This window comes from Rhinatrema bivittatum, chromosome 1, assembly GCF_901001135.1.
Source record: "Rhinatrema bivittatum chromosome 1, aRhiBiv1.1, whole genome shotgun sequence".
Taxonomy (NCBI): Eukaryota; Metazoa; Chordata; class Amphibia; order Gymnophiona; family Rhinatrematidae; genus Rhinatrema; species Rhinatrema bivittatum.
Window position 1 is genome coordinate 416,109,769 of NC_042615.1, and position 22,534 is coordinate 416,132,302.

The 22,534-nt window shown below is 45.3% G+C and overlaps 1 protein-coding gene across 1 annotated transcript in view; it reads left to right on the top strand.

Moving 5' to 3' along the window:
* LOC115092174 overlaps nt 1–22,534 on the top strand; it is a 77,802-nt gene that overhangs the window by 35,006 nt on the left and 20,262 nt on the right. Inside the window, exons 7-8 of the mRNA XM_029602813.1 lie at nt 12,886–12,982; nt 14,954–15,029. Of these exons, the coding sequence (XP_029458673.1) occupies nt 12,886–12,982; nt 14,954–15,029 (173 nt within the window). The remainder of the gene's footprint in view (nt 1–12,885; nt 12,983–14,953; nt 15,030–22,534) is intronic.

The window sequence follows — 22,534 nt, forward strand, 5'->3', positions numbered from 1 at the left end:
TGCTGCCTCATGAGCCCCTGAATCTTTTATCATCCTAGCTCCTGCATGGATGTATACTCTCCTTCTCTCTAAGTTTCTGGAAATTCTAGACTCACTTTGAATTGCCTCAGCAGCTCCTTAACATCACTTTACATTGCTATAACAAAAAAAAACACCAAAAGATAAAAAGCAAAAATAAAAAAGTTATCCTGGCTTCAAAAAGATAACTGAAATGCTAATTATCCCAAAAATAGCTGGAAAAACTTGAATCAATACTAATAGAAAAAAAATGAATCAATACTAATAGAAAAAATTCCGCTAAATGATCAAGGCTTTTATTGTGTGTGAAGAGTAACCATCATACAGCACCCTTGCAACTGGAAGCTTATGCTGAGAAAGCTTTTATGAGCGCTGGGGCTTTATAATCATAGGTCACTTCTTGTATGCTCATAGACAAAAATTGAATAAATACAAAAGCCTTTTAAAGTCAGCTGAAAGCTTGTATAAACAACATGGCTGCAGGATGAATCGGAACACTTACTGTTTGAAAAGTGCGGTCAATGTACCATCGGGGAAAGATTTTCGTTGCGCTGTAAATGTAACATAAGCAAGGCTAGCAAGTATTCCAAAACTATCACAGTCTTTAAAATATGTTCTGGTCCCGTGGAACATTACTTACTTTTAGGTGCCACAAGCTACCCGTTAGCGTTCCTGCCCGAGATTGATATTGGACTTTGACAGAGACGCCAATTTTAAAGGAATCCCACCGGCTGAAACATGACAACCGGACGTGATGGGGTGGGTAATACCAAATAAGGTCAATGACGTTTTTGACCGCAGCCATATTGAAAGCAAGCTGCTAAAAAAGAAAATCAAAGGCAAAAAGATTAAATGAAGCCAAAAGTTAAAAAATAATGTGTAAAAAAGCCAACCAGTTCACTGAATGTAGATTAAATGCCTTCTTTAATTACTTTTGTTATGTTATTATTTTGTTGTTAAAAACCGGAGGAAAACAGGGGGGAACCCCCTCAGTCAGGAAGATGGGCTCCAATCAAAGTAACATACCAAATAGGGTGTATGACGTTTTTGGGGGCGGCCATCTTTTGAAAAAAGACCGCAAAAATAACTAATGGTTCATTTTTAGCGATGGTTAATAAAAAGAAGCCATCTTGCTCACCAGGAACAACCCACAGCATTTAAAAGAGGGAATACCATTCCATCCTTTCATTTAAACCTGCAGGTTCTACAGACGTCAAACGAAAAATCCATTGATTTTCTTTTATATTTAATATTGCAGCTCTATTGCCCCCACGTTTAAAAGGAGGAACATGATCAAGAATAATCCATTTAAAATCTTCAAATTTATGAGAGAAATCTATGCAGTGTTGTACTGTTGGTGCTTTTTTATCTTGATTGTTAATGCGGCTTCGGTGTTCGGTCAAGAGAGTGCGTAATTTTCGTTTTGTGCGCCCAATGTAGATTTTTTGACAAGAACATTGTAGAGCATACACAACATGATCTTTATTGCAATTAACTGCATATTTAATGGTGGCTGTAAAACCTGTGTTGAAATCATGCCACTTGGTACCTATATGGGCTGTAGCGCAAAAAGAACAGTTACCGCAGGAGGTTTGTCTAGACAGCATGTTGGTATAATCCTCAGGGATCGCCGCTCTGACTACACGCTGCTTAATGTTTGTTCCTCTCGAGTATGCAAACACCGGTTTTTCAATGAATGTGGGATGAGGACTAAGGACGTGCCAATACTTTAAAATGATTTTCTTAATTTGAACAGTGAGATCTGTATGTTGAAGAACACAAATGAAGTTGGAACAATCTGATTTTTGTCTGTATTGAAGTAATTGTGTTCTATCTGAAAACTTGGCCCTTTTATATGAATTTTGGATGGCACGTTTAGGATATCCTCTCTCTTGAAATCTGTTTTTCAACAGAGATGCTTGTGAACGAAATTCTGAGTCATCGGCTTCAAAAAGATTGCATCCAGTGGCTACAAAGACTGTGTGTGTGTGTACAGATGTCCATGACATTTGTTATAAGAGGACTGGGGCCTCCTTGGGTTCCCTCCATTCCAAGCTAAGTAGGAGCTCCTTGAGCAAAGCTCCCCGTTCTGTGGTACCAGTTCCCAGATTCACTGCTCTGCTGGGGGTCTACAAAATGTGAAAGTGCTGAAAGGAAGGATCTGTAAGCCATTTGCAGGCCCCACAGAGCTCATCAATGCATAAGAAGAAGCGTCATTCATTGGAGCTGGTGGTACAGTCGGAGATGCCAAATCTGAGAGTTGGTTGAGTTCCACTGATGTACCTTGCAACTTCGACACATTGAGACCTGACATCATCGATTCATCAGGTGCAATTGATACATCAGGGCCCAGCAAAGCTTCGGTCATTGGCGCCTTCAATGCACTTGGTGCCACTGATTCATCAGCACTCAGCACCATGGATGCATTAGCTCTCACCTCGACACACAAGCCCTCAGTACCTTCAATGCAGTTATGCTTCGGGCCTCAGTTCATCTGACTCAACTAGTTGATCTGTCAATATGTTCAGCATTGGATTCATCAATGCTCCATGCCCGGGTGCAATTGGAGCACTGGTCTCAGGCCCTATCAATGCATTTGAGGCAAGAACGATCAGTAAGGACTTCACCTAGAGATGGCAGATATTATATGCTTTGCGGCATCCTCCAGTTCACTTGACCTAATAGGGGGCTCCCCCCTGGAATCCATTGGGAGCTTCTCCAAAAGACAACTCTATACTGCTCTCAGAGGAGGATATCTCTTCCCCAGCTTATGGTCAGAGGACACAGGAGCCCATAGATCAGAGAGCAGAATTGGTAAAGACTTTCTGCACCTTGCTGGCAGTTGGTGACAAAGAGGACTTCTTTCAACCTCTCCTGTCCAGAGTGTAAGATTTGTTCCCTCAAAGGGGAGTCCTTCATGCCTTGGAGCTCCCATCAGAAGTCCCAGAGGTGAGATCTAGTCACTAACCATTCTTTGCTGCAGAGAAGTCCAGCCAGTCTGAGGAGGGAGCTCAAGACATCTCTGTCTGGAGCATGTACCAGGAATATTCCCCTCAGTGATAAGAAGGACCCTGCATTGATTGCCCTCATTATCATTGGAGTCCTGGGTTAGTTCCTTCTCCTCCTGCTTTCAAAGGTGTATAGGGATTCCTTCTGACCCACTATCTGATCCACTGGAGCACTCTTTGCCACTAGAATACCTTTCATACTCCAGATTCTTGGACAATCCAGTTGGAGCACTGAGAGGAGAGGATCACCTTGCTGGTGGCTGAAAGGAATCAGTAAGTTTTGCTTGGAAATTTATTTTTTTTTTAAGTATTAGGGAGAAGTAAACTATTGGGGTATATTATTTAGTGTGTTTGTGCTTTTAATAGTCAGTAAGGCAGCTAATAAACAGAAGTTATTGTGTTATTTTTAAATAGTAAGGAAATTAATAAGCAGAAGTTAGTGTGTTTGTATTTCCCAACCCTCCCACCCCTCTCCTACCCACCCCTAGCTCATCCTTTAATTTATAGGCAGGTGCCACTTTCACACTAAAAAAATAAAATCTGCCTTTTAACTTCACTAAACAAATTCCCCAAACCTTATTGAGAGTTTGATTATTCCCCTGTAGGCCACTACCAGACATATAGTGAATACACAAATACATTTAAAGGACGCTAATTAGACACATTCTACTCCCATAGCAACCTAAAACGTAACTAGGAACTGAACAAATTTGAGATGAAGGCAGCAGTCCAGCAGCAAGAGGGGGGCCACCCAGTCTTTTGCATTGAGTGTCATAAGTATGATTTTTTTTTATCTGCTGGTGAGAAGTTGTATGTGTACATCCGATGCAAAGATCTCCTGTCTCTCAGAGAATGATTCCAATCTCTGGAGGCTAGAGTGGCAGACCTGGAGGAGCTGAGGCAGACAGGTAGATTGATGAGACCTTCAGGGACATAGGAGCCAAATCCCAACTTCAGACTGGCAGCCCTTGTGCTGCCTTGGAGGAAGAAGGGCTCATGATTGGAGAGCATCAACCTGGTGCAGCAGGAAAGGATCCTGTAGCAAGGACCTGCTCTCCAGGTGGTGCATTGTTCTTTCGAACCGAGGATGTGTCTCCCAGGACTACTGCCCAGGAGGGAAGGGTTAGGTCAGCCGTCATAGTTGGTGATTCGATTATTAGGAATGTAGACAGCCAGGTGGCTGGTGGGCATGGGGATCGCCTGATAACATGCCTACCTGGTGCGAAGGTGGTGGACTTCACGTGTCACCTAGATAGGATTTTAGACAGTGCTGGGGAGGAGCCGGCTGTCATGGTACATGTGGGTACTAACGACATAGGAAAATATGGGAGGGAAAATATGTGGAAGCCACATTTAGGCTCTTAGGTAGAAAGTTGAAATCCAGAACCTCCAGGGTAACACTCTCTGAAATGCTCCCTGTTCCACGTGCAGGTCCCCAGAGGCAGGCAGAGCTCTGGAGTCTGAATATGTGGATAAGACGATGGTGCAAGGAAGAGGGATTCAGTTTTGTAAGAAACTGGGGAACCTTTTGGGGAAGGGGGAGTTTTTTTGAATGGATGAGCTCCACCTTAACCAGGGTAGAATCAGACTGCTGGTGCTACCCTTTAAAAAGGAGAAAGAGCAGCTTTTAAACTAGAACAAAGGAGAAAGCCAACAGTCACTCAGCAGCACATGGTTCGGAGGGAGGTAGCTTCAAAGGATACTAATGATGCATTAGAATTAGGGCATCCCAACAGTGAGGTTCCAGTAACAAGAATAGTTCAAGTACCTGTAACTAAAAACTCACCTGAGCTAAAAAATTCAAATGTATCCCTACCAATTAAAAAACAGAATGAAAATACAAACAAAAACACACTTTGAAATGTTTGTATGCTAATGCCAGAAGTCTAAGAAGTAAGTTGGGAGAATTAGAATGTATAGCAGTGAATGATGACATAGACTAAACTGGCATCTCAGAGACATGGTGGAAGGAGGACAACTAATGGGACAGTGCTATACCGGGGTACAAATTATATCGCAATTACAGAGAGGAGCATCTGGGAGGCGGGGTGACGCTTTATGTCCAGGATGGCATAGAGTCCAAAAGGATACAAATCCTGCATGAGACTAAATGCATTACTGAATCTTTATGGGTAGAAATCCCTTGTATGTTGGGGAAGACTATAGTGATAGGAGTATACTACCGTCCACCTGGCCAAGATGGTGAGACGGACAGTGAAATGCTAAGAGAAATTAGGGGAGCTAACCAAACTGGTAGTGCAGTAATAATTAGAGATGTGCAATTGTTTTTGCTGAATTGGACTATTTCAGCTGCTTCACTTCCTGCTTCAGCCTTATAAAAGGGCTCAGTTCCTGTTCCTCAGGGCCTTCGGATCCAGGTCACTTGGTCGTCCATGTTCTTCCTCGCCAGATCAAGGTCCACCGTGGTTTTCACTTGAGTAATTGGCTCTTCGTTCTGTGTGCTTGGTCTCCTCATCCTGATGTTCCTGTTCTTATCCTTCCTCGGAGCTCCTTCATTGCCTGTTCCATGTCTTGATGTTCCAGATGTCCTGATGTTCCGTCAGTCCGTTCCTGAAAGTCCTGATGTTCCATGTCCTGATGTTCCAGATGTTCCGTGTTCCTGATGTCCTGGTCCTGATGTCTTCGCCTCTGCAACCAGTTCCCTGATTCCTTGCGTCCACCTTTCCTGGCATGCCACCATCGTGATCCGCGAACAGCCCATGGGGGGCTGTGTAGGGCGTTTCGTGGTACAAGGCCTTCTTCTCATCTGCAGTGCAAGCCTCCAAGAGACTTCTGTTTTTAATGCCTTGCTTCTGAGAACCCTGAGTTTTGAATCCTAAGTCTTGAATCCTAGCCCGGTCTTTGGAGTCCCTTGTGTCTGCTTCCGTCCATGCCTAAGACTCTGCCAGAACCTGCTTCGCTTCAGCGTGGTCCGCGACCAGCCACAGGCGGCTGTGTAGGGCGCGCCCCAGTGCAGGCCTCTACTGAATCTTTGTCTGAATCCTTGCCTGAGACCTTCTGAGTAACCTGAATCCTTGTCTGAGACTTCTGAGTAACCTGAATCCTTGTCCGAGTCTCCTGAGTATCCTTATCCGAGTCTCCTGAGTATCCAAGTCTTCGTCCGAGTCTTCCGAGTAACCTGAGTCTTCGTCCAAGTCTTCCTAGTTCCTGAGTTCCTGTCTTGTCTTGTTCCTGCCCTCAGCCTCTGTCTGGCCTCACGCACTCGTCATCTCAAGCAGCGGGTCCATAAGGGCTACTGAGTGGCTGGAAGGCTGAGGCCAGTCTTGAATGGCTTTAAGCTTCTCAGGATCCATGCGAAACCCTTGTTTGGAGACGATATACCCCAAGAATGGGAGAGCTTCTTGTTTGAAGATACATTTTTCAAGTTTGGCGAAGAGCTGATTCTCCTGAAGGCATTGGAAGACCTGGGAAACGTCCTGGTGGTGGGCAGTCAGAGACTTAGAGAAGACTAAGATGTCATCTAGGTAGATGATGACACACTGATACAGCAGGTCCCGAAAGATTTCATTGATAAGGTTTTGGAAGATAGCCGGGGCGTTACAAAGACCAAAAGGCATGACCAGGTACTCATAGTGCCCATCTCTAGTATTGAAGACCATCTTCCACTCATCGCCCTCTTTTATAAGGACTAAGTTGTAGGCTCCCCTCAGGTCCAACTTGGTGAAGACCCGCGCCTCCTGGAGTCGATCGAAGAGCTCCGAAATTAAGGGAAGTGGGTAGAGATCCTTGAGTGTGATAACGTTCAATCCGCGGTAGTCAATACAAGGGTGGAGCGTCCCATCCTTCTTGCCCACAAAAAAGAACCTGGCACCAGCTGGAGAAGTGGATTTACGGATGAACCCTTGGTCAAGGTTTTCTTGATGTAGCGGGACATGGCCTGGGTCTCAGTAGGTGAGAGAGGATAAGTACGCCCCCGAGGTGGCTCGGTACCAGGGAGCAGATTGATCACACAGTCAAAGGACCTATGAGGTGGTAAGGCCTCAGCCCTTTTTTTGGAAAACACTTCTGTGTACGAGGCATATTGTGGATTTGGCTGTTGTGGTCAAGCATCGTAGAGGAGAGACAGGTTCAAGGCAGGTGTCTTGACCAGCCGGTTCCCAGTGGGTCAGTTGCAGTGTCGAGGGGCCAGCAGGCCAGCCCGCTCCCCGGCCCCTCAGAATGCGCATCGCACCTCCAAAAATAAAAGCCCGAGATTGTATTTTTTTTTTATAGTCTAGGTCCCGAGCCTCCCCGTCCTGCCACCAACTCAGATCCATCAGCCACGCTGTGCCGCTGGTCGTAGCCCATGCTGATGCCGCTGGTCCGGTTGCTGCTGAGCTTGCTGCCGCTGTCATAGCCGATCAGGTCGCGGCGTCCGTTCATGGACCTTCCCGCTGCCTTGAGCGCCCGGCTGGATGTCCAAGCCAGACGTCCGAGGTCGCGGCTTAGACGTCCAGCCGGGTGCTCAAGGCAGCAGGAAGGTCCATGAACGTCTGGGTGGGTCCGCTCTCCCTGCATGGAGTCACCTGGTAGGGGAGCTGGAAATTGTGCAGCATGGCCGATCCTTGGTCGGGATGGGGGGTGGCGGGGGGCGGCGGGCGGCTGCTCCGGCCGGTGCGGTGACTTGTGCTAGTACGCGTCCCCGAGGTTGGGCGGGACGGGCTCCTCCGGCAACCCAGAGCCCAGCAGGGAGGCACGGGGCGAGGACAGCGGTGGCTCCGGGTATGTGCTCAGGGAGCCCCTGGAGCTGCGGGAGCTGTGGCTGGAGATGCTGGAGCGCGGGATCAGCACGCAGGGGTTGCCGGACATCCGAGGTCGCGGCTTGGATGTACAGCCGGGCGCTCAAGGCAGCGGGAAACTAATGCCAGGGTCAGGGTAGGCGGTAAATATGCAGGTTAAAGACGCGGCAAATAAGCTGATTAAAAAGGTGATAATCTGGGCGCACGTTACTGTATTGGAGGGAATAGCTAAATCAATCATTGACATATCATATACATGCGGCGGGCGGAGATGGATATGCGTCCATTTTAGCAAGCGGTAAGGACACGTAAAACCGGATACTGAATCGCGGGTTTGCCTTACGTGTCCAAATTGTGCATCCAAAGCGGGTTAGAAACAGGGTAACCGTGATCGCGCTTTACTGTATCGGCCCGTTAGTGAGTAATCTAACCTTTGTCAGTCTGTCTCATCTACAGCTCAGCACTGGGAACCTGCATCCAGAACTCCCTATACTATCGTGTGCTGCTAACATCTACTATTGTGAGACGGGTCCCCTCTGCCAAGGGCCCCTGGACTACTACTAGTGGATCACCTCACTACTGCCACCTCTGGTGGTATCATCCAGCTGTATAATAAAAGACAAATCTCTGTGTTTGCGTGTCTCGAGTCTAGCCTAGTACTGCGGTTCCTCACGGGGCCCCTCCCCATGGGAGTGGCCATCACCGCAGTACCCAAGAATCCACCCTAACACCTCAAAACCATAACACCACCTTGCTGGTGCCTAAGGCATTCTTGAGGGGTTAATTTACCCCAGCCCAGTTGCATGGGTTCCTCCATGGGGGTTCCTGGGGTGCCCGAATCGGACTTTGGAGAAGGTGACGCTGAGGACGTCGGAAGACAGCGGAAGGTTTTCTCGAGAATTGAACCTCCCGGGAGCATTCTTGGAGACGCCGGTTGATGTGCCCTATCAGGTCGATCAATGCGTCTAGTCATTCAGGTAGCTCACGGGCTGCGAGTTCGTCTTTGACTCTGGGATTTAAGCCTTCCAGAAAAATAGCCCTCAGACAACCAGGGTCTCAGTGGAGCTCGGTGGACAGAGTTTGAAACTCAATGACATACTCAGACAGTGTCCGCGAACCTTGGTGTAAGTGGAGAAGGGTTGCCCCAGATGCCGCCTGCTGAGTGGGATCTTCGAACATGGTGTGGAAGAGTTTCAGAAAGCCATTCAAATCCTGCAGAACAGGATCCGCACGTTCCCATAGTGGAGATGCCCAGGCCAGGGTTTTTCCGTCGAGAAAAGACAAAATATAAATAGTCTTAATGACGTCCTCGGGGAAGAGGCTGGTTGTAGGCTGAAGTGCATGTTGCACTGAATAATGATGCCCCTGCAAGACTGTGGGTCCCCCGAGAAGCGGGGAGGAGCAGGTAGAGGAATCACCGGGTGAGCTCCCGGGACTAAAGGGGAGGCGATGGGCATTGGCGGGGTGGCGGCGACCGTGGAAGCTGTGGAGTCCAATCGTTGATTTAGATTCTCTATGGCAGAGGCGAGCATCTCTAAGGCTTTTTGTTGCTCAAAGATCCTTTGAGCTAGGCCCGGAATGGCTTGGAGAACAGAGGCCTCTTCCGGGTCCATGGACTTGGCAATCTGTTATGAAGACGAAGGAGGGTGTGGACCCCTTGCCCTAGGGGGAGTTGGTGCAACCTGAAAGGGCGAACCCCCGCAGGTCCCCACCATTGGGAGGTGAGGCTGAGCTGATGCAGGGGCTGGCTGGAGCTTCACCAATACCAGCCCCGTTCCCCGCGGGTTGAGCCTTTGGGTGTGTAGGGCTGGCTAGTCTTAGGTGGACCCCTGCATAGACGGTGGATGCACAGCCGGGAGAATCGTCTGAAGTCAGTCCAGTCAGTCCAGTCCAAGGTCTGAAGCCAAAGAGTTGCCGATAGCCAGTCCGAGGTCGAAGCCAGAAGATTCATCCGTCAGAACCAAGGGATGGAAGCTGGAGCAGGAACAGAACTCGGAAGGCAGGAACAGGACTCGGAAGGCAACAACAAGAAGCAGGACACCAATGCAGCTCAGAAGACTCCACTAGAGTGAAGCAGACTTGTTGCCAAGTCGAGGAATAGGAAGAGGAGGCTCCAATAAATAGTTCCCGGCTCCTGATGTCATCCAGGAAGCTGAGCTGCAACAATTGGTGCTGTCCTTTTAAGAAGGCTTAGGAGGCATGCTGCGCACCTAGGGAGGGCCCTGCCCAACGTGGACTGCTGAGAGCGTAAGCCTGCAGCCTTGATATTAGGCATGAGACAGATGTCTTCAGGTAAGGAGTTCCATAAAACCGGAACGGCAACTGAAAAAGCACGCTTGCGAGTCAGGTCTAATCTTGCCGTCTTTATTGTAGGTATTTCAAGTATACATTTGTCCATTGAGCATAATTGGCGAGCTGGTATAAAGAGTCTTAGCATGGAACAAAGCCAGATTGCTGAGGGGTTATAAATTAAGTTGTGTATTATGGTGAGAATTTTGTATTTAATACGGAAAGAAATTGGTAATCAGTGCAGAAATTGAAATGTTGAAGCAGATTGTGATGAATTGCAAGAGGACCTTGCGAGACTGGAAGATTGAGCTTCTAAATGGCAGATGAAATTTAACGTGGACAAGTGCAAAGTGATGCCTATAGGGAAAAATAACCCTTGCTGTAGTTATACAATGTTAGGTTCTATCTTAAGAGTTACCACCCAGGAAAGAGATCTAGGTGTCATAGTGCATTTCAAAAGCATTGAAATTGTCGGCTCAGTGTGCTTTGGCGATCAAAAAAGCAAACAATGTTAGGAATTATGAGAAAGGGAATGGCAAATAAAATGATGGATGTCATAATGCCTCTGTTTTGCTCCATGTTGAGACCGCATCTTGAATACTGTGTACAATTCTGGTCGCCGCATCTCAAAAAAGATATAGTTGCAATGAAGAAAGTGCAGAGAAGGGTGACCAAAATGATAAGGGGCATGGAAATTATGGAATGGCTGCCCTATGAGGAAAAACTAAAGAAGATAGAGCTGTTCAGTTTGGAGTACAGACGACTGAAGGGGGATAAAATAGAAATCTACAAAATCATTAAAGTACTTGAAAAAGTTAATGTAAATTGATTATTTACTCTCTCAGATAAAGAAGGACCAGGGGGAACTCCATGAAGTTAGCAAGTAGCTCATTTAAATCAAATTAAAGAAAATTCTTTTTCACTCAGCGCATAGTTAAGCTCTGGAATTCATTGCCAGAGGATGTAGTTATAGCAGTTAGTGCAACTGGTTTTAAAAAAGGTTTGGGTAAGTTCCTAGAGGAAAATCCATAAATTGCTATTAATAAACAATAGTAGTTTGTGATTTATTTACTGTTTGGATACTTGCCAGGTACTTGTGACTTGGATTGACCACTGTTGGAAACAGGATACTGGGCTTGATGGACCCTTGGTCTGACCCAGTATGGCATATCTTATGTTCTTATGTTATGTCCTTCAGGGAAAGAGAATTCTAATCCAAACAGATAATCAAATTGTGATGTTCTACATAAATAATAAAGTGGGCTCAGGGTCATTGTCTCTCTTCCAGAATTCCTGAGAATTTGGGAGAGGACATGAAGCCATAAAGTCTTCCTACAAGCTACTTTTCTTCCCAGGATCTCCAATACGTTGGTGGATCACCTCTAGAATGGTTTCTAGATTAAACAGTAGCAAACAGATTGATTTCTGGAGTCTTCCATTGATCTATTTGTTTGCATTAGAGGACAACAGAAAAGTGGAAAGATTCTTCTCCATTCTTCAAAGCAAGTTCAGATCCACTCTGGATACTTTCTATTCATTTGAAATACAGATCTACTGTATGCTTTTCTATTACTTCTATTAGTGACCAGAACAGTGCAGAAAGCACTCGAGGATCCAGTGCACTTGATCCTCATTGCTCCAGCATGTCCCAGACAAGTGTGGTTTTTATACCTCATCCAGTTATCATTCAGCCCTCTGATTCCTCTAGGATTCCATCTGACTTTCTCAATTCTGGAGGAAGGTTTGTGGTTCAACTTTCCTCTCTCAGATTGATGGTGTGAATGTTAAGCATTCGCTCATTGCTGTCATTACCCATGGAAGTTGAGGATATTATGATTTATGCCAGGGAACCCTTCAACTAGAAGAGCTTACAGTTTTAAATGGAAAAACTTTTCATCTTGCTGTCAAGCAAGCTACCTGGACCCATTTGCCTGTGAACCAAAGGAGTTGCTTAAATACTTCTCCTCTGGTCTCTGTGCATCCTTGATTAAAATGCCCATTGCCATTGCAGCTTATCATGCTCAAGTGGATGGTAAACTGATGTCCATACATGCTTCAGTGTCAACGTTCATGAAAGGGTTTTGGCATACAAGACCTCTAGTCACCAAGCTGCTGGTGTCATGGGATTTTAATATTATGTTGGCACAGCTTATGAAATGTCTTACAAACAGAGTCAGCTTCCTTAAAGTTCCTCATCTGGAGTGTTCTTAGTCACCATTACATCGGCTAGAAGAGATTATGAGCTTCAGGCACTGGTTCACTACTCACTCTACATGCAGTTTTTCCACAACAGAGTGATGCTCTGCACTCACCCAAGTTTCTGCCAAAGGAAGATTCAGCCTTTTACCTAAATCAAGCCATTGTTTTGTTCACTTTCTTTCCAAGATCTCATGTGCAGGAAGGGGAAAAGGCCCTCCATTCACTGGGCCCAACTTTTCATCTCTTACAATTCTAATAGCCTGGGCATAGTGATTGCCATACCCATGTTGTCCAACTGCCTAGTGGATTGTATCACATATTGCTGTGCTCTGGCTGGCTATGCTATATATCTGTTTCTTTGGAGAGCTGACTACAGACCTAAAGCAAAAAGCTTTATAAGTTAGGAGAGAAGGGTGCATTCGGCACCATCAGATGACATCATCCACATTTCATGGCTAAAATTCATCCCACTGTCTACGGAGAAACCCGTTTATGGTAAGCAAACTTGTTTTATTTTTAGGAAATGTTTATATAATTAATTCTTCACTAGAATTCAGAATATGGTACTATGGTATAGAAACAAATGAAAGTGGTTCTAATTAGACTCTGGCCTTTGCTTATGTACTATACAGGGTAATATCTATTGACCATGATTCATGCAAGAATCCTTCAAATATTAACTGTGAGAAAATCTCAGAGGCTTTAGAACACCTGTCCGCCATGCTTCTGGTAGGGACCATTTTTTATCTTACTAAAAAATTCCTTTGTAGAATCAATTCCTCTTGGGCAATTTTCAAACTGTCCATATTGGGACTTCTTACCCATGAACTTTGCATTAGTTTTCAAATTGAAAGTAAGTGCATAATTTCATTTGAAACTTGTCGTTGTTTAATTTTTGTTGGACTCAAAGCTTTAGGGCAACAAGAACACTCAAAATCAGCAAGAGGTTTTTTTTACTCAAATTTATTTGGCTTCTTAAGAAACAAGTGTTCTTGTGAGATGCAATATGCCCTCTATCTGTAATAAGTAGCATCTCCTCCAACACAGGAAGAGAGCCTTCTTTTATAATTAAAACATACAGTATTGCCGAAACTTCCAGAAAGGTGTAACCGCCCACAAACACATGATGCTGTTGTCATGACAATCTATCCTGTATAGGAAATGCTTGTGAGGACCTCCCTCAACTAAGAATTCTTCTAACCCTGTTCCTCCTCCCACCATAAAAAAGTTCCTTTATCAATCATGACTTTGCTGGCTTTGTTCTTCTTGTCTTCTTGTCTTCTTTTGTTGTGTAAACAAATCGCAGTCTGGGTCTTGAATAGAAGCTAGACTTGAATTCCACTTCTTGGCACCAGGATTCATTCAAAACTGTCACCTCACAGGATCTTCTTTTTCAACTAGTTTCTGTTAGTTGAAATATGCATCTGCAAGACAAAAGCCTGCAGCCTGGACAGTATCTCTGTATTGTGAAGTAAATGGTGCCATTAAATAGGCCTTTTCCTGTTGTTGCCAGCAAATCTGTCTCAGGGATTTTCTTCAAGTCATGCTCAGAAAAGCACTCAAAGTTCATTCACCTTTGACAAGCCATAGTACAGCAGAGGCATCTGGGAATTCTTGGTTGTCTGCTCGGCCTATTCTTCATCGTGGATGCAAATTGCCTGCAGACATTTGCACCCGCCTTTGGTATGGGTATTTTTTATTAAAAATAACATGCATAGAATTGAAAATTTTCCTCCTCTAACCTAAATACGCAGGAATGCCTTCTCTAAAATATGCTAAAAGTAAGTTTGTTGTAGAACACCATGTCCAATCCAAGGGCTTGAAAATGAAACCACCATGTTGCGTCGGAGGTGGACCCTTGGGCCGAGGTGGGGTTGACGCAACCCGTAGGTAAGGACCTATGGGTTTCCACCTTCGGCAGGTGGAGTGGGCTGAAAGGCAGAGGCTGCTGGAGCTTCACCTATACCAGCCCTCGTTCCCCGCAGGTTAGTCTTTTGGTGCCAGGGCTGGCAGGACTTAGGTGGGCCTCTGTGTATAGTTGCAGGAGAAGTGGGTTCAGCCCAGAGACAGCAGGCGAGGGATGGTACAGTTCTGCTCTGGACTGGATAATGTCCTGAAAACTTGGGCGCCAATGGAACGAAGGCAGAGAGAGGGCGCTCGAGCAAAGGTAGGCCGAAGTCTAATAGATCCACGTCCAGGAAGTAGACAGAAGAGGCGTCCAATGGTAGGCTTGAGTCAGGGCTGGCAGCAATCCAGAGGCAATGGCAAGCAAGGCTGAAGTCAAAAAAGCAAACTCCACTGAATTTTCTTTCATCTCAAAAATAAAATGAAATGGTAAATTTCATTGAAATTATCCAGTTTTATCTCAAAGAAATGCACATCCCTGATAGAATGCCAACTTTTTTCACATTCCGGGAGGGCAATTTTCAGACAGCCAATTTACACCCATAAATTGCTCTCTTAATAGTTCTATAGGCTACTCTTTTTCATTTCTACTTGCATCAGTAGCATGGGTTCTTCTTAGTGTTTGGGTAATTGCCAGGTTCTTGTGGCCTGGTTTTGGCCTCTGTTGGAAACAGGATGCTGGGCTTGATGGACCCTTGGTCTGACCCAGCATGGCAATTTCTTATGTTCTTAAGCTTTTGAATGATTTTATGCTTAGCTCAAGAAAGTCTCTCAGCATTGTATTTTGTTTTATAGATGGAAACCAAGGAAAATGGAGATATGAAGCAAGCAGCCCAGGAAGAAGACTATATCATAGTCTTTGAAGTAAATGGTAATATGTGCTGTTCCTGCATTTTTTTCCTCTTGTTTACAAACAGTATTTCTTCTGCCTTCCTATGTACATCATAATAGTTCACCTCTATCAGTGTGAGAGAGCACAGAGCCTGGTTCCATTTCCCTCCCCAACACTCACTAAGGGCCTCATTTTCCACGCCGCTCGCACGCGATAAGGGACCTTTCGCACGCGAAAAATCCCTTATCGCGTGCGATACCAGGATGGGGGCGGAGTCGGGGTGGAGTCGGCCCCGGAAGAGGAGGAGTCGGGGAGTCACCGGGGCCGACTTTGCGCCGACGCCGCGGACAGCGAAAAGGTAAGTGCCTTTTCGCGGCAGCTTTCGGTCCCAATAGCTACACCTCCTATGGTGGCGCTATTGGGTGCGAATCCGGCAGCGATCGCACCGAGACCGTGCGATCGCTGCCAGCTAGCGCAGGCCCGCCCCCCGTTTCGGCCCCCAGCCCCTCATCTTTTAAAGTATTGCAGGCCTGCGATACTTTAGAAAATGAGGCCCTAAGTGACATTAAGCAAACCTCCCTGTGCTTACACAGGGAGCCTAACTTTCAAACCTATTTGTGCTACTGCATAATTTGCATATGCACGCATATGTGGACGTGATTTATCCTAATAATTTATAAACTGTGTAGTGGGAGCTGCGCAGTACATAAAATACCTCATACTTATGCTCTGAAAGTACACATGTATATTTCAGAACATGCGTATATTGGATAAGTGCAAGGTGATGCATATAGGGAAAAATAACCCATGCTATAATTACACGATGTTGGGTTCCATATTAGGTGCTACAACCCAAGAAAGAGATCTAGGTGTCATAGTGGATAACACATTGAAATCGTCGGTTCAGTGTGCTGCGGCAGTCAAAAAAGCAAACAGAATGTTGGGAATTATTAGAAAAGGAATGATGAATAAAACGGAAAATGTCATAATGCCTCTGTATCGCTCCATGGTGAGACCGCACCTTGAATACTGTGTACAATTCTGGTCGCCGCATCTCAAAAAAGATATAATTGCGATGGAGAAGGTACAGAGAAGGGCTACCAAAATGATAAGTGGAATGGAACAACTCCCCTATGAGGAAAGACTAAAGAGGTTAGGACTTTTCAGCTTGGAGAAGAGACGACTGAGGGGGGATATGATAGAGGTGTTTAAAATCATGAGAGGTCTAGAACGGGTAGATGTGAATCGGTTATTTACTCTTTCGGATAGTAGAAGGACTAGGGGACACTCCATGAAGTTAGCATGGGGCACATTTAAAACTAATCGGAGAAAGTTCTTTTTTACTCAACGCACAATTAAACTCTGGAATTTGTTGCCAGAGAATGTGGTTCGTGCAGTTAGTATAGCTGTGTTTAAAAAAGGATTGGATAAGTTCTTGGAGGAGAAGTCCATTACCTGCTATTAAGTTCACTTAGAGAATAGCCACTGCCATTAGCAATGGTTACATGGAATAGACTTAGTTTTTGGGTACTTGCCAGGTTCTCATGGCCTGGATTGGCCACTGTTGGAAACAGGATGCTGGGCTTGATGGACCCTTGGTCTGACCCAGTATGGCATTTTCTTATGTTCTTATGTTCTTATATTTCCAATGCAATGAAAACACTTTCCCAACTATTTTATAAACATTCGTGTGTATATTTCAAGTGCATAAAAAATATAACATGTACACGTATTTTATAATGTCTGCGCATTTACAGGTGAATTTTCAAAGGAGCTACATTTGTAAATGTAACATACTATTGAAGCAATTTTCAAAAGCCATTTATGTGCATAAAGGGCACTTACATATGTAAATCCTATGGACAATTCAAGGCATATATTTTAGCAATTTTCAAATGTTCACTTGCATGAATAAAGTGAATTTACACATGGAAATCCTAGTTTTACACGTGTAAATACTTTTGAAAATTAGTCCTTATGTTTGAAAATACTATCTTGTGCCTGAACTTGAAAACACTTATTTGCCAATAACTCCACCAGTTCATCCAATCTGTCTCTAGTTCACCCTCTAGCACTTCATCCTGAAACCCCACCACCCAGACTTACCACCCAAAAATTGTGGTCAACAGACAATTGCGCTGATTTATTAGCAGGTGTAAAATTGTACAAATATCTCTTATAAAATAACTTCTCTGCATGCCTCTTGACCCCGCCACGATGCCCCTAGACTGCCCCTTTTTATGTGCTTCTTAATGAGCATGTATAGGCTAATTTTCTGCACATAACAAAAGGCACAAACAAAAGTACGCTGGATTTTATAAGATACGCGCATAGCCACGCGTATCTTATAAAATCCTGGATCGGCGCGCGCAAGGCTGCCGATTTTGGGCAGCCTGCGTGCGCCGAGCCGCACAGCCTGCCTCCGTTCCCTCCGAGGCCGCTCCGAAATCGGAGCGGCCTCGGAGGGAACTTTCTTTCGCCCTCCCTTCCCCTTCCCCTCCCTTTCCCTACCTAACCCACCCCCCTGGCCCTATCTAAAACCCCCTCTACCTTTGTCTCTCGATTTACGCCTGCTAGAAGCAGATGTAAATCTACGCGCGCCAGCAGACTGCTGGCGCGCCGTCATCCGACCCGGGGGCTGGTCCGGAGGCCTCGACCACGCCCCCGGGCCGGCGCCATGCCCCCGGTCCCGCCCCCGAAATGCTGCGTTCCGCCCCTGAAACGCCGCGTCATTCGGCCCCGCCCCCAACATGCCCCCTTAAAAAACCCCGGGACTTACGCGCGTCCCGGGGCTCTGCGCACGCCGGCGGCCTATGCAAAATAGGCGCGCCGGCGCGCGAGGGCCCTGCTCGTGTAAATCCGGGCGGATTTACGCGAGCAGGGCATTTAAAATCCGCCTGTTAATAAGCTAAATTAGCCATTAAATGTGTGTGATGACATCTGGCAGCAGCAAATGGATCTCATAGCTAGTAGAGCTTATGGTCCATTAAACATGTGAAGGAATTCCCACTCGGTCATTGCCTCATGAGCCCCCTCAGTCTTTTTTTGTCTGAGCACCAGCACAGACATATATCTCTATCTCTTTCTGTTTTCTTCTGTGAAAACTTAATAACTTTTTTCTTTAAAGTTGCCTTAGCAGTCCCCAAACAGCACTTTTCAGTGCAATAAAAAAAAAAAAAGAATAAAATTAAGAACATTTTAACTTCACCATGTCGGGTAAGAAGAAACCCATGGTGAGTGGATTCAAGGACAGTGTTTTTGGTAGAAGAAATAGACATAACTTCTGCTTCTGTTGCCTGGGACAGGACCATGATCAGGCCAGCTTTTGTGATTGTGGATGGATGTCCCTGTATACCCAAAGATCAAGTATCTGGAAAATGGAAGAATTGAGTAAGTCTCTCAGAAGCTGCAGTCTGTCCTCCTCCTGGCGTGCAGGCTCATCTGCCTCCCTGGGAATTGAGTTCAGCAGGAGCTCCAAAAGTATCTCCCCTGTTGGCAGAACAGCTGAGTTCTCAGGCAAGCAAAAATTTGTATTGAAGAAGAAGAGATGCCGCTCTGATCTGCAAGAGCAGCTAGTGCACAAAAAGCACCAATCACTGTCGACACCTGGTGCATCAGCAATATTGGTGCTGTTGACGTACAGTGCATCGGCACTTTCAGTATCATCAATACACATGGCCCCGGCTCCATTAAAGGAAACGTCCACGGTGCCATCAAAGCATAAGTTCAAGGTGTTGTCAGAGCACAAGGCACTGCTGCCTTCAATGGATAGACCTTGGCTCATCGAGCCCCTGAGCATGAAATTCATCAATTCTCAACACCTTTACCATCAGGACAGGTTGCTCCATTGTCAGTACATAGTGCTGCAGCTATATGCTGGCCTGCACAGAATTTTGACAGGGCAGAAAGGGAAAGATTATTGGAACAAGGACTACACCTGGAGACTGCAGATCCCATTTGTCTCTGGTACCTCTCACATCTAATCCATCTAACCCAGAAGATGTGCAGAATTCCATTCTGGTATCAGAAGAGGATGTTCTACCCTCTGTACAAGAACAAAGGGCACATCAGCCTCGACCAGATAGCAGAGTTGGTGTATGTTTTCTTTACCTCTGTAGTGGCTAAGGATAAGTATGGAACCTTCCAACCTCTCCTTTCTAGGATGTCAGATTTACTTCCACGAAAAGGAATCCCAGTATTCCCAGTTTGGGTGGATACTCCGTCAGAATCCCTTTGAGGTAGTCCTAGAGCCCAGTATTTGCTTGTAGTGCATCCACTGAGAGGATGTCCACCAGGTGCATACCCCTCTGAAGTGACCGAGGTCCCCTCATCAATCACCTTCTTCATCATTGTGGTCTTGATTCAATGATCTCACACCTCCAGGTTCTGAAGAAGGGTTGATGGGGGTCCCTTCTGATCCCCTTCCAGATCCTCCAGATCACTTATTTCCAATGGAGGACCTTTCCTACTCCAGATTTCTGGACAAACTGGGAAGAGCGCTAGGATTTAATGTGCATAAGAATAAAGATCCTTGTGTAAATGTCTTTGGCCTCCTCCAAATTCTGGAAACACCTGCAAAACCAGCAGCAATCCTGGTCCATCATTTCCTACAAGAATTGCAAACCAGAATGTGGGCAACTCCTATTTGCTGTGCCCAAGTATAGAGTACAGAAATCTCCAGGCTTTGAAATAGTGCAATTAGCCCATCTTAAAAGAGCAAAGAAAACAAGGATATACTTGAGTACTCCATTATGGAAGGATCCCAGGCTACTGAACAATTTTGGTAAAAAGGTATTTCAAAGCTCTTTACTTAATGCACAAATTTCCACTCATCAGTTCTACATGGTTCAATACTTGTACGATTGTATACAAAAATTGAAACCCTTTCTCCTGTTCAGTAAAGGTGGAATTGCATCCCTCAATTACTCTTGAACACTGAAGAATGTATATGCTATCTTGTTCTATCCATCTATGAAGCATTTGATACCACAGCATCCATCAGAATGCACCATATGGCTTGGTTGAGGGCCAGTAATCTATGTGATATTGTCCATGACATCCATGCCTGGATGATCATCTTTTTGGAGAAACGTTTAGAGAAACAGTTGCTCAAATAAAGGTGGTCCAGTCTCTCTCCATAGGACAGAAACAACACTATTCTGCAACACTATTCTTACTACTCTTTTAAAAGACCATATTACCAGAAACACTCCTTTCAACAATTCCAACGCATGCTGCCTCTACTTTTGCAACAGAAACAAATTTCAACCTGTGCTCGACAGCATGAGTGCTGTCAACAAAACACAACACAAGTCCAGTCAAAGCCTGGACCAAGTTTTTGACCACGTTTCAAAGCCAGCAACCATCCTCTCTGGTAGTGGATTGAATCCAGCACTACCTGAATGAGTGGCACAAGATCACCAAGGATCACTGGGTCCTCAGGATTGTGGAGTCCGGATACCACTTGCATTTCACCCAGTTTCCCGTGCTTCCTCATTGCTCAGCCTTCGATCCAGATCCATCTCGCTTGACACAATGCCTTGAATGGCAGGTGATAGAACCAGTTACTCCCCATTGCCATGGCTGGGGTTCTATTCTCACTACTTCCTTATCCCCAAGAAATCTGGGGGACTGAGACCTATCCTGGGTTTAAAAAGCCTGAACAAGCATGTACTCTGGCAAAAGTTTAAAATGAATTCCCTTTTCACAATCCTGCTCTTCATTCAGAGGGTGGAGTGGATGAGCACTCTGAATCTAAAAGATGCTTATGCTCATATTCCTATCCATCCCTCCCACTGGCATTAACTGTGCTTTATGGTGGGCTCTTCCCACTATTAGTACAGAGTGCTCCCCTTCGGCCGCTCAGCAGCACTGAGTGTCTTCACCAAGTGCCTGGCTATAGTAGCAGCGCATCTGTGAAAACAGGCCATCTGAGTCTTCCATTATCTGGTTGACTGGCTTATGATGGCAAGCTCCAAAGAAGGTGTGTTAACCTCTCTGCAAAAATCAATACAACTGCTAGGATTCCTAGTGAATTTTGAGAAATCAACTCTGATTCCCTCCCAGAAAATCAAATTCATTGGAACGTGGATAGATTCTCAACAGAAAAGATTCTTTTCTCCTGTCAGTATCCTGTTTCCAATAGAGGCCAATCCAGATCACAAGTATCAGGCAGGATTCCATGGGGTCCATAGATTCCAAGCTGCTTATCCCAAGAATAAGCAGTGAATTTCTGCAACTCTACCTTGATAATTGTTAATGGACTTTTCCTCCAGGAACTTCTCCAAATCTTTTTAAAATACAGCTATACTAATAGCTTTCACCACATTTTCTGGCAACGAATTTCAGAGATTAATTATACATTAAGTAAAAAAATATTTTCTCTTATTAGTTTTAAATGTGTTACCTAGTAACTTCATTGTGTGAGCCCTGGTCATTGTACTTTTTGAAAGAGTAAACAACTGATTAATGTTTACTCGTTCCATTTCACTTATTATTTTATAGACCTCTATCATATCTCCCCTCAGCCGTCTCTTCTCCAAGCTGAAGAGTCCTAACATCTTTAGTTTTTCTTTATAGAAGAGTTGTTTCGTAGAAACATGGAAATGATGGCAGAAAAGGACAAAATGGTCCATCTAGTCTGCCCAACAAGCTTATGGTAGTATTTGCCGCCAGGTTACCCCCATGCTTATCAGTTTCCCAAACCGTAAAAGTCAGGGCCCTCAGTCGTTACTGTCTGAATCCAATTCCCTGTAACTCTTTGCCGTTGAAGCAGAGAGCAATGATGGAGTTGTGTTAACAGTATGTAGGCTTATTGGTTAAGGGTAGTAACCACTGCACCAGCAAGTTACCCCCATATCTGTTTCCTCAGACCGTAAAAGTCAGGGCCCTCATTGGTTGCTATCTGAATCCTATTCCCCCTTTCTCTTTTTGTTGAACCAGAGAGCACTGATGGAGTTGCATTAACAGCATGAAGGTTTATTGGTTAAGAATGGTAACCACCGCACCAGCAGGTTACTCCCATGCACTCTTTTCTTCATTTCCATCCTCTAGTTTTAGGGATCCACAGTGTTTATCCCATGCCCCTTTGAATTCTTTCACTCTTTTCGTCTTCACCACCTCCTCCGGAAAGGCATTCCAGGCATCTACCACCCTCTCTACATGAAGAAATATTTCCTGATGCTGGTTCTGAATCATCCTGTCTGGAATTTCATTTTGTGACCTCTAGTTCTACTGATTTATTTCCATCAGAAAAGGTTTGACGATTGTGCAGTATTATAACCTTTCAGGTAGCTGAAGGTCTGTATCATATCTCCCCTGCACTTCCCATCTTCCAGGGTATACATATTCTGTTACGCTGAGCTCTGGTCCGGTGTCGTGAACACCACCCAGAATGGTGGCTCCAGGTGCTGAGAGACAGGGATGGCTGGAAACAGTGTCAGAGTCCAGGCTGGGTCAGGGCAGGCGGCAGGCAACAGTGTCAGAGTCCAGGCTGGGTCAGGGCAGGCAGCAGGCAACAGTGTCAGAGTCCAGGCTGGGTCAGG